The sequence below is a fragment of the Mirounga leonina genome, unplaced genomic scaffold, assembly GCF_011800145.1.
Source record: "Mirounga leonina isolate KUSES-001 unplaced genomic scaffold, KU_Mleo_1.0 Mir_178, whole genome shotgun sequence".
Classification (NCBI taxonomy): Eukaryota; Metazoa; Chordata; class Mammalia; order Carnivora; family Phocidae; genus Mirounga; species Mirounga leonina.
This window is the reverse complement of record NW_023270464.1, coordinates 8,666,313-8,679,095: the sequence shown is the minus strand read 5'-3', so window position 1 is coordinate 8,679,095 and position 12,783 is coordinate 8,666,313. Positions and strand designations below refer to the sequence as shown.

General features: G+C 39.8%; 1 protein-coding gene across 6 annotated transcripts in view; it reads left to right on the top strand.

Annotated features, from left to right (window-relative positions):
• The first annotated feature begins 4,039 nt into the window (after positions 1–4,039).
• The window catches only part of TJP1 (tight junction protein 1), a 106,188-nt gene continuing 97,444 nt past the window's right edge, over positions 4,040–12,783 (top strand). For 4 of the 6 annotated variants that reach the window (XM_035023991.1, XM_035023990.1, XM_035023989.1 and 1 more), the window contains exon 1: positions 4,040–4,518. In XM_035023991.1, coding sequence (XP_034879882.1) covers positions 4,492–4,518 — 27 coding nt within the window. In that variant the 5' untranslated portion in view covers positions 4,040–4,491. The remainder of the gene's footprint in view (positions 4,519–12,783) is intronic. The other 2 variants (XM_035023993.1, XM_035023992.1) reach the window with 1 other exon arrangement.

Genomic DNA, 12,783 nt, shown 5'->3' with positions numbered 1-12,783 from the left:
GGCTTCAGGAGTTGTGGGAGTGGGTAGCTGAGAAGCCCTCCAGGGAGACCAAAACAAACAGGATCACATGTGAGCTGAGGTCCCCAGTGCATGCCCCATTGTCCCATCACCTTCACTTACAAAACACAAATCCAAAGCGAGAACTGTTAAGACTCAAGACAGTGCTGCATTAAATCCAGTGTAGGGCCCTTCTGAGCAGCTGTGCCAATTGCATACCATCCATCGAAGGTACCCTGGGTAGGGTCAAGGGTTGCCCTCTTGACCCTCAGCCCCACCCCGTTTTTTAAATGGAAGACATCAGAGGAAGCTTGAATTCTGAGATGTAGACTCCTTTGGCTGAGAGAGGATGAAGATGATGGTGAGACAGAACAAAGCTGATAGGGCCCGCCAGCCAGCCCCGGAGATGGGGTTCAGAGCCCAGGGAGAGCAGAAGACAGAGGAAAAGCAGGTGCCCAGGGTAGGTCTATCATGGTTTGGCAGGAAGGGAAGAGAGTTTCCATTCCTTAATTTCTTTTTCTCTAGGAATCACTGCTTGGGCTGGGGAGGAGGTCTTTGAGGGATCATTAGGAGAGTATAGAAGATAGGAAACAGGAGCTGGAGAGAAGGGGAGGCAAACTGCTCAGAGAGGAGTCCCAGCCTTGGCTTGTCAGTCCGGCTGGAGTCATGGATTCCATGGAATTACGGAGCTAACAATCAGCCTACTTTTGTGACATTCAGGACCCAACAAAGAGAAAGGTCCACCTTGCCCCAGTCAAGGGAAGGATAGCCTCACTCTTGTTTGAGGAAGGACTGTTCTTTATTCTGAACTGAATAAAAATGACTTTTTAGTGTTTATACGTCCTTTTAAAAATGAAATGATGTCGGTGATAGTAACATTCTTTTGGTATTTTTTTTTATTGTGGCAAAATGTACACAATATAAAATCTACCATTTTAATCATCCTTAAGTGTATTAGTGTTTGTTTTTAAATGTCATTGCTTTGCAAAATAAGTGAAAAAGTTGGTAATCCTATACTGCACCCCTGAAGTGTTTGTTTTGTTTGAAATTTTACTGGTCTGTGCAGTCTGGAAATTTTATGAGCCTTAGAAACCTTTCTTTGTTTAATCTTGTTCTATGACTTTATCGGCAGAGGAAAACTCTGAAGCAATGTATAGAATTTGTTTTTTTTAAGATTTTATTTCTTTATTTGACAGAGAGAGAGAAAGAGAGACAGCACAAGCAGGGACTGCAGCAGGCAGAGGGAGAGGGAGAAGCAGACTTCCCCGCCAAGCAGGGAGCCCGATGCGGGGCTCGATCCCAGGACCTTGGGATTATGACCTGAGCCGAAGGCAGACACTTAACTGACTGAGCCACTCAGGTGCCCCCGATGTATAGAATTTTTAAAGACATGGCATAGGAGTAAGGTTAGAATTACTTTTGTTGTGGTGGTGGTGGTGGTTACAATGCTTTGGTACAATTCTCTTTCTAGTATTTCATATATCCTCTTCTGTGGCATTATCACGGTTGTCTCATGTTTTGCCACAGTGCCTAATACTTCCCCTGTGCATTTCATACGTAAACTCACATCTCATACCAAAAATAAATGGCTTTTCTAAGGATAAATTTTTTTTTTTGTAATGGAAACAAAATATACCTAGATAAAATGCTGGCATGGATATAGTTGTTCATTTGGTCAAGGGTGTTGTAATAAATGGTTCTATCTAAGATTTGTGAAGATTTTGCGCAGTTTTTTTCTTTTTTTTCATTCTGAGCCACAGACACCAAAAATCCCACAGGAAGTTCTCTTTGTGAGTGTTGTGGTTTTTTAGTTTCCTGTTCAGTTTGCACTAGGTGATCAGAAATAAGATAATCTGTGCAATCGAAAGAGATTCTTGGTTAAACTTTATTGTTACTCTAAATGAGAATCTCAAACTTACTTGTTTTCTTCCCATGTGATGAGTCTAGAGAAGCTATAACCACATTCATACCTGAGCATTAAAGTCATGGTATAATTTTTGTTGTTCAGTGGATAAACTCTTCATTGTTAAAGGGGCAACTATCTGAGATTATGCTCTATGCTTTCCACTTCTTATCAGAGCATCTCCCCAAAAATAAACCATTGGAATGGAGATGTGTTTTTAAGACTTGACAGTAGTGTTTTACTTTCATTTTTACAAGTGACAAAAACTTTCTCTTGTTTCTTTAGAGGAAAGGAAATACATAAAACATGTTACACAGTTTACTTCAGATAATACAAATACCATTGAAAAAATTTTAAAGGGTACTATTATTCACTGAGATAGTTTTATAAATGTAATTCTTAAAGCAAGGTATTCTCAAGGTAAAGATTTTTTTGCTTGATTTCATTATGTCTTATACCATGGCAAAAATAAACTAAAATTGTAATCAAATATATTAGATCTTTGACAAATTGTTGTAATCTAGCATTTAAATGATACACGGAAGACGTGATGAAAAGTGACAAATGAGAAAAAAGAAAAGTCTGTGCATTTTTAGGTATGTCTCTAGGTTTAGGTGCTATTAAAGACACGATGCCTAGTTCTAGGCAGGTTATGCTGATTGCACATCTTAATAAATGGTAAAAGTAATAAAGACATGAAAGGTCTCCAATAATAAAGTAATAAAGCTGTGAAAACTCCCCGGATTTTTTAAAAACAGTGCTTGCCCCTAAGGACATTTTAATTACAATTCTTAAAAGAATAAATAATACTTTGCCCCCAAACAAAAAAATTACACCATAAGTTTAAAACAAAAGTGACTTCAACCATTTCTATGCAGGGGGGCGGGGCGGGGGGGGGGGGAGAAAGAAAAGAATAAGGGTTTGATTTGCAGAATGCTTTTTTCTCGTTCAGATAGCTTCAGTTGCAAAATATATGAAAAGGTTACTTTGAGATCTTAATAGATATTTATGTATGATAAACATATTTCTTGGCTAAGAGAAGTTTGATCTTTCCATACAGTTGAGTTCCAAACAGAAAATCATTGTTTAAAATCCGGTGTTTGTGCCTTTTCCCCCTTTCTTGTGTACCTTTTGTGGCACTAGGTTAGACTTTAAGAATGTTATTGTTATGAAGAATTTCTGACATTTGTGGAGAGCTTTACATTTTACAAAGTGTAGAATAATGAGGCTGGAAATGGTTTCTTACATATTCTTTGGCGTTTAGCAAGGCGGTCAGCATCGTGGGAAGTGTATGCAGAGACTGATTAAACTTGGACCATGGGCTGCAAGTCTTTAACCTCCTCGTCTGTCCAGATGTGAGCTAGAGAACTGGCTTCAGAAATGCAAGGCAGCCTGAGCCCTTCGCTCACCACTAAGAATGGCAGCATTTTGGTTGCCAAAAATATACTTTGGAGATCCCTGCCTACAGGGGTGGGAGAGACTTTGGATATATCTTGAGGCCTAATGTGGGTGGGCCAAGGTATCGCAGGTCTCTTGGGTATTTCCCAGGCTGCTTGCCCAGGAGTGCCCACGAAGTTTTAGTTTTAGCACAGTCGGTTTGTCGAGAATGAGCAATCATTTTGACCCTGTAGGAGCGCTTTAGAGATGAAAGCCACGACGTGCTTTACAGAAAAACGCATTCTGCTTTCAGTGGGGCAGCAAGGCCCGGGCATGTGGTGACAGCTGTGACCATCGATATTTACCACGTTAAGGAAACTACTGTCAGGTATTTGCTGTACCAGCCTTTCCAACAGCCCTTCTGCGTGGGGGCTGATACATCGTGGCTTGTTGAGGAGCAAGCAGACAAGTCTCTGCTATAAGTCGAAAAGGCTTTGGTACACAGGGGCTTTCTCCTTGGGGGTCATTTCTGCTGGACCTTTGATAAAAACAAACAGGAAGACTCGCATGCCAGCGGAAACTGTCCACCAAGTACTTCGGGAACTGGGCTTTTCCTTCCGCGACTGGGGTCGGACCTCGGGAGGAAGCGGGCCTCGGGCCGCTCGCCCCGCCCCGCAGCGGCCCCGCCCCCACCATGGGCCCACCCCCACCGTGGCCCCGCCCCCGCGGAGCCGGGCATGCTCAGTGGGCCGGGCCGGGCCGGCAGGTTTGCGTGGCTTCCCGCAGTTGCCGGCGCCGGCTCAGCCTGTGGACGCTGGGTCCCTTCCCCGCGCCTGGTTCCAGGGAAGTTACGTGCGGAAGCCGGCTTCTGAGGAGCCACCGGGCGGACTGCGGGGACGCCAGTGGCGAGCGAGCGGGGCCGACGTGTCTGGGCTGTGCGAGCTTTGGGAGGCCGAGCGAGTGGCCGCACTCGGAGGGAGGCGCCGGCCGGGCGCGCCCCGCGGAGAAGACCCGGGCGGGGCGGGCGGGCGCTTCCCGGACTTTTGTCCGAGTTGAGTCCCCTCCCCGTGGGCCGGGCCTCTTCGGCCGCCCCCGCCCCCAGCACCGCTCGCTCCGGGGAGATGTTTATCTGGTCTGTGGCGTGAGGAGCCGGCGGGCTGGTGGCGCGGAGTTTCGGGTCCGAGGAGCCTCGCGCGGCGCTGGAGAGAGACAAGATGTCCGCCAGGGCCGCGGCCGCCAAGGTGAGCGCCTCCGAGGCCGTCAGGGCCGATTCCGAGCTAGGGCGGCCGCCAGCCGCCGTCGGGCCCGCGCCCCGCCCTCCTCCCCGCGGGCTGCTGCCCGAGCGCCGCGGGCGGCAGCGGGTGGGCCGGGCTGGCTGTGGCGGTGGGCCGCTCGGAGCCCTGCGGGCGGGCCGGCGGAGCGCGGGGGCCCAGGAGGGGGCGGCGGGCGCGCAGGGCTGCGGTCCGGGGCAGGTGCATCGCTGCCGGCGTCGGTGCCTGGCTCGGCTCGCGGCGGGCTGGGAAGCGCAACAGGTCCGGCGCCGGCAAACTCGGCGACGGGAGGGGCTTCTGCGGGCACTCTGGGGCGAGCCTGCGGCGGGCGGGAGGTCGGGGTTTGGGGTGCCGCCTCCAGCAAGCCAGTAGCTGCGGTCTTTGGAGGAGTGGTTGGTCACCGGCGAAACCGTGTAGTTTCGATCTGATGTCAGTGTGCGTGGTATGCGCGCGCCAGCGATAAGACATTGAGGCAGCAGAACACTCAGTGTTTTGTGTGTAGTACGGCGGAGTTTTTTTTCCACACTGTGTAATTTACTTAAGGTAGCATTGAAAACGAGAACCCCTGAACACTTTCTAATAGTTTAATTTGAATTAAACTTTCAGAAGTAGCACGAAATACTCCTACAGATGGACAATGAGAGGAAGTCTAAAAAATAAAATTAAGAAAGACTTGTTTTTTCCTATCAATTTCTACATGTGCTTTGAAGTACTGGGGCATTTTTTCAGTGCTGTGAAACCAACCTGTATGTTACGTCAAAAAGCTGAAGTTCGTAAACTCAGTTAAAATCCTCCTTTCCTTTTCTACATTGTACGCTTTCTCATCATACAGTAGTACCTGCTCTTTTTAACAATTACAGGCATACAGAAATTTTTCCTAGGCATCCTCTTCTTGGAGAAAAATTTAGTGAAGAGTAAAAATCTCTCTTTGAAAATTAATTCATTACTTCAAACAGTATCGAAGTACTTAAGAAGGTAGTGGTTTTATGTATTTATTTTTCTGTTGGAAATGTTTATTCATAACATCTGGAACAGGGTATAATATGGCCCTGAAGTTTCTCAACTCAGGACCTTGTTTTCTGGGAGGCAGAAATTAGCAGTTACATTTAGTAGTGAATATATATATATTTTTTAAGGAATATAATATTTTTTCTTTAAGAAAACTTTAGTTTGTACCTTTTTGACCTTATGTTGATGAAGAACAATCTAGAGATGAAACTTGAGCCAGTGATTTAGAATAAAAAGCAAAATTTTGTTTAGATTTTAAAATAAGTTCACATTACTTACCTTTAAGGGGGTTTCCTTTCCAAGGAGGAAAGGCTTTGTTTATATGTTACACATAATGTCACTTTGTTCCTGAGGTGTGATCTATGGTACTTGATATCTAAGACAACACACTTCATTTTATTATTATTATTATTACTATTACTATTATTTTTGTAATTAAAGCAACACTACGTGAGGAAAATGCTACCTGACAAGACAACACACTTTAAAAAGGTTATTTCAAATATGGAGAGAAGTAAGTTTTCAGTGGATTGTTATAGTAAGATGCTTTAGAAGAAACAATACTTTTCTTCCTGAATTATGGGATTGAGATTTATGGCATATTGAAAAGCATCAGTATTTAAATATTACATTGTAGGGACATGTGTATTCGTAAATATTTATAAATAAAATGTGAGTTGAAAGCTTATTTTGTTTAAATGCTGTATTATGAGCCTACCACAAAATCTGCTGTAGAACAAGGCAGGCGGCCATAAAAAATAGGTGAAATGAAAGAATATTCGCCTTTTCCCTAAGTCACGTTTAATATCTTTTTTTTAAAAGATTTTATTTATTTATTTAATATCTTGAGGTGACTGAAATGCTTACTACAAGCCAGACTGTGTACTTAATACTTTACATGTGATACTTTTGTTTCCCTACCCTAACCCTCAGTTTAAAAAAAAACAAAAAGAAGACATTAATTTTGCAGCATGCTCTTTTGTTTTAGCAGAGTAGTTTGTAGAACAACTCTCTAAGCCAATACGTGTGATTCTGTATTTTTTGTAATAGTTGAATAGTCTGTTATCCTAAGAATATGCTGCCGATCATCATTGCCTTACTGACAAACATTTAACTTGTTTTCAGGATTTTGCTATTGTAATAAGTAGCTTTATATTTATATCTGTGCACTATTATAGTGTGTTAAGTCCTTAAAAATGGAATTTTGGGGTCCAAGGGTATGTGCATTTAAAATTCTGATAAATTCCACTAAATTTTTCTCCAAGAAGAGGATGCCTAGGAATAAATACAACATTTGTTGGTAAATTACATGTTATTTTAAAGGACATAAAACCTAAATAAATTAGATGAGGGAGATGGGGAGAGTCAGTATTGTAGAATATACCAATTTTCCCCAAACCGATACATGTATATAAGTGTAATACAACTCCAAATAGAATTTCAGTAGTATTGTAGAAAACTTGACATATAATGAGAAAGTTTATCTGATAAAATAAATGAATGATAGCCATGAAATTTTGGATAAAGAAGCCCCTACTAGAAAACCTAATGTATTATAAATTCAGAGTAATTTAAAGCAGTCTGTCAGCTCAGGAATAGACAGTGGAACCACAGAATCCAGGAACAGTTTTGTATTTATGAGTTTTTAGTGATTATCATCATCAGTATTTAATGTGTCAGCTATTGTTCTAAGTGCTTAACATGAATTAACGGATTTAATTCTTAAAGTAACCCTATGAAGTGAGCATTACTATTATCCCCACTTTATGGATGAGGAAATTGAAACACAGATAAAATAATTTCCCTAAATTCATTTAGCAAGAGGGAAAATTAGGAATACATGATAAAAATAATGTAGATTACTGGGGAAAGGATGGGTTATTTATTCAGTAAATAGTGCTGGGACTGTTGGTTATCCCCCCCCCCCTTTTTATGGTAGTTTTCTGCTTTAAACCATAGGCAAAAAAAAAAAAAAAAAAAATCCAAATGAACTGTTTGAATAAGAGCAAATAAAATGGATCATAAAATACTAGAAGAAAGTGCAGGATATTTTTTAAGAAATACACCTGAGCTGGAAAGGGCTTCTTTGTATGTGATGTTAAATAAAGGAAAAGGTTTTTATATGTGTAGTGTACATCTGAATTGCAAACAGAATTACTAGTGCGCCTGATAATAAAATTCTAGAGTTGAAAACGGGAATTTGAGGGTGGTTCTCTGTCTAACCAAGGAGTTAATTATGGAAGAAAATGGTGTGGATAATTATTAGGAACATTTCCTATTGGTTGAATCACAGAAAGTGGCTGAAGGAAGTTGCAGTGGCTTTTGGATTTTCAAGCTGTTTCACTTTGGAGGAAGCAATAAAATTTAAGATTGTACTATCATAAATGCTTGTTAGGTTTTGCTGATTAAATGTTTCCATTATGTTTCAGGGACAGTACTTTTTTTTTCCTGTGGTTATCTCTAAAATTATGGTGTAGTTTAGTATAAAAATAATTTATATCACTTCTTAGGAATTGATTATATCAAGTGAGGCACAATGTACTTTTCTTTATTTTTAATTTATTTTTATTTGCTTAATTATTTTTTAAAAAGCTGGGCGTGTGCACTTGAACTCAGGGCTTGAACTCACAACCCTGAGATTGAAACCTGAGCTGAAATCAAGAGTTGGAGACTGAACTGACTAAGCCACCCAGGCACCCCTGGACTTTTCTTAATAGCTGAACATTTGAAAGTTAAGAACTGTAGAAAATTAGTCTTTACAGGTAGGAATTGTGTCCTGAGTGGCTGGTACAATGTAGTTTTAGTTTTGGTACTTACTGATCAATGCATATGTGCTGCATATTGCTTTAAAAGTAAAGGAAAAACTCACTGGACTTTATGAGAATTCAGTTGATTGTGTCTGCCAATTTTTAATGAGCTTCACTGTAGTAATTTTTTCTGGATGTGCTAAGTTTATACATTACTTATTTTTCACTAGAAATATATTTTTATATTAAAGGCAAAAGGCTTTTATTTATGTTAGCATTTCAGACATTTATGGTTAAAACTGTAATTTATGTTCTTTGTTGATCATCCTGACTGTATTTACAACTCTTACGTTCATTTTAGGACAGCTCTGTAAGACAGCTACTTTTCCAATCATAGTGTGCCTTTTCTTTCAGGTTGTGTAATGGTACAAACTCCACTACACTGTTAGGAAAGACCCCCCCCCCCTTTTTTTTTTAAGATACTGATGTTTTCATGTTAGGATCTTACAACATTTATTTTATATTTAAGAAGGACTCATCTCAGGGTCGTGAGATGAGCCCTGCATCAGACTCTGGCTCAGCAGGGAGTCCACCTGAGGTTCTCTCTTTACCCCCCACCAAATAAATAAATAAATAAATAAATTTTTTTTAAAAGAAAGACTCATGCTGCTCATTGATTACTGCCAGTAAGTGATAGAGGAGGTCAGCCATCCACAACCAACAAATAATGAGTTTGAGACCAGTCTGTGGCTTTGAGGGCTGTAATGCTGTATAGCTAGAACTGTTCCCTGCTTGAAGGAAAAAGATTACAGTGGTTTCACTCATTTTTTTCAATCCTGGAAACAATGTACTGGCTTTGACTTTTACTTGTTCTTTAATCTTTTTTTTCTATTTAGAGACCAAATGTAAACTCTGTACAGTTCTAAGAATAAAAAAGTATAAATAAGACAGATCACCATGCTGCTAAGGAAAGGGTCTTAAAAAATTATTTTGGTGAAAATTTGGAATAATCCTGACATGGTAAAAATTCAGTCTACTGAAAGACCATTAGTCGCTATAAATTCGTGTATGGGACTACCCATCCCTGACTGCTCAGTCATAGCTCTTTCCAGGCTCCTGGACACACACATGCACTTGGTATCCAGTACTGACTGAGCATGGTGGCTGAAGACAGGCTAGTGGAATGAGCAGTTACTTTTTATTAGTAGAGTTTCTGATCAAATGTTAAATGAGACTAAGAGATAGTTGTTGATGACTACTATGATATTTCTGAAATACTTGACTGGAACTTGCTTTCCATCTCTGAATTTTGAAAGGCAGTCTTGAAAAACCTTTTTAGTTTAACAACTTTTAATCTGGTAGGAAGAGGGAGACATTAGAATAGTTTACTGAGGGTTTGCTTGTTTATTTATTTATTATAGTTTTTTAAATTTCATCTAAAATTGGTAGGTTTCAGAACAGTATTTCCAGTATAAGGCAGCAATAAATATAGCCCTTTTGGTATCTCTGACCTAGAATGCTCCTTAATTTATTTATTGTAGAGAAGAGTAGCTTCAGGTTGCTGCTTTATGGGTTAGCCAGGTGCTTTATTTCCATTCCTTCTGAAACAGATAAATTCTTAATAATGAGAAGAGTGCAGTGAGTATATGAGTAGGGAATTTCATTTTATATCTTAAAAATGGATGAAAATAATAGACTCTTGTGTGATCAACTATATCACAGAAACACTGCTTTAGAACAAGAGAAAACCTGTGTTGCCAAAATTTGTACCATAAAACACACCATTTGAGACTTAATAACAAAGCTCTGTTACATATGTAGTCTTAAATACTGAGTCTCAGATGGCCCTTAACTTTGGGATAGATCAGAAGATAAATTTTTAGGGGCTCCTGGGTGGCTCAGTCGTTAAGTGTCTGCCTTCGGCTCAGGTCATGGTCCCAGGGTCCTGGGATCGAGCCCCGCATCAGGCTCCCTGCTCGGCGGGAAGCCTGCTTCTCCCTCTCCCACTTCCCCTGCTCGTGTTCCCTCTCTCGCTGTGTCTCTCTCTGTCAAATTAAAAAAAAAAAAACTTTAAAAAAAGAAGATAAATTTTTATTAGTTTGCCTTGTAGGTATATATCAGAACAAGCTATTTTGTGCAAGTGAAATACTGGGAAGTGAGTTGACTGATGAATGACCTCAGTCATTCTAGTTTATTGTGCCCAGAATGGATGTGAAAACAGAAGCTAATATTACTTTATATGGATACTAACTAGGAACGTAAGGTTAGCATATGCTTCTTTTAATTTTTTTTATTTGCTGAAATATTATTTTTGTTTTTTTAAATAGTATACATTCCCCAAGAGTGAAAGTTCATTATTTTTTCTTGGTTGTCTTAGGAATTTTCACTCTTTTGGAATTGTCACTAGTAATCTTTGGGGTTTGTACAATTTCTGATGACTGAATTAAACTTAATTCGATTACCTCTCATTTCAGTTCATAATTATAAAATCAGGAGGATTTCAGTAATTGTTGTTGTTAACCCAAGAAACATTCATTGAACACATTTTGTTTTGGATTCCTGTCCTCTAGAAGCTTATAGTTTCCAACTGCCTTACACTGTAATAATCAGTTATGAAATGTGTAATTTAGTTTTACATTGTTTACCCATAAAAAAATATCACACTCACAGACATCTTATAATAACACAGCATCCTGTGTGCTTTCTTTGGTTGGGGAAGGTGGTAGAGCCATATCTAGAGCCTGGGCTTGCTGTTAACACAAGAATTTTAGTATTTTTCTTTGTTAATTTTTTAAAAATGTTTTAATCGAATCTGGATACATCCATGTAAGTATTGTATGCATGTGTTTGGTAAAAATATCTCAAAAGGAGAAAAAGGTTAAGAGTTATAGTCAGAATTTACTTAGAACTCCTTGAGAATACTGACATGGAAAATGCACAATATGCTGGCTGTTACTGGTATATTTAGAGTCTGACAAGCTGTGAAATATGGAACAATTTGGGTTTTGAAACTTTATTCTACATTCAGTAGATATTTATTGGGAACCTAGCATGTGCCAGGCCCTGTTCTAGATGCTAGAGATAGAACAGTGAACATAGCTCTTACTTATGGAGCATTTTAACAGTGTGAGCAGAGAGCAACAAATAAAATACTGTACATGATGATAAGTTCTGGAATTCCTAACATGCCATTTCTGGATCATAGCCTCTTTCTCCCAGAGATTACAACTATCTAGTCTTCTGTGGTATTCATTTTCTAGCTTTTCTTTATAATTTTACCACTTAATTATGCATTCTGTGAACACTGTAGTTTTGCCTGTGAGCTTTATACAAACAGAATCTTCCAGTGTGGCTTCTGTTGTGTATGGCTTCTTTTGCTCAGCATTGCTTTTGTGAGATGTGGGTAACTAGTTCATTAGTTTTCATTGTATTCGTGGATCAGATTCATAGTAATCCATTGTATGAGGACTTAACTGCCAAATCGGCTTCAGAAAAAAAAAGTTTGAAGTAGACTTTTGTGGGGGGTTTTTTTGGAGAAAAATATTGTATTCCTCTGTCTTTGGGGCAAGAATTGGATAAGCCTAGATTAGCCTGTCACTGGAGTATAACAGTTATGTGAAATATAGAAAGCTGCTTTTGGTGTTCATATGATGTTCACCTTGAAAAGTCAAAAGTCAAAACTACAGTGTTTAGTTTTGAGGGTATTTTATGACTAAGGTCTTAAAATTCATCATCTTGAAGTATATTTTAGTAGGTACCCATTTACCTAACTCTGATCAGGCCAATAAAAGCCACAATCAGGTGAAATACATGCTTTGGACAAAACAAGTAAAAACAGGCCTACTTTGCAAAGTATAATTGTAGGAAATCTTTCCCATGGTGTCCTGTAAAGGAACTTTGGAAGATTTATTTACTGGTTGTTGGTTTTAACAGTGTTACGTGTTGAAGTATTTGATCAAACAAATTTATACCAACCCTTATTTTTCTGCTGTGTTGTCTATAAAATCAGAAGACAGCGGCCATGCAAGTAGATTTACATGTGTTGTCAATATGAGAAATGCATGTCAGTAATAAATAGCCCCCCAATATTGAGCACTGATTCTGTGACAAATACTAAGTTACGTGTTTTGTGTGCATTATTTCATTTAATCTTAACAACTCTGTTAGGTACCACTATTCTATTTTAAATGTGAGGTTGCTTGATGCTTTATCCTGCTTATATGCTTTATAATTCGTACATGCGCATGCTTATACGTTCCTGTGTTCTAAAGGAGTGTCACAGAGATGAGTGTGGAATGGTGTTAGGTGAGTTTTAGACCAGATAGGTAGCATGAATCATGAAAGCTGGGAGACACAGGGTACTGTGGCAGTCAGAGAGCGCAAGTGGATCTGAAGGAGGTAGCTCTTGCTCAGCTCCAGCTGATTGTTGGCATAGAAGAAAGGCAAGGCAGGCCAGATCTTCCAGTGTTTCAAAACAGGT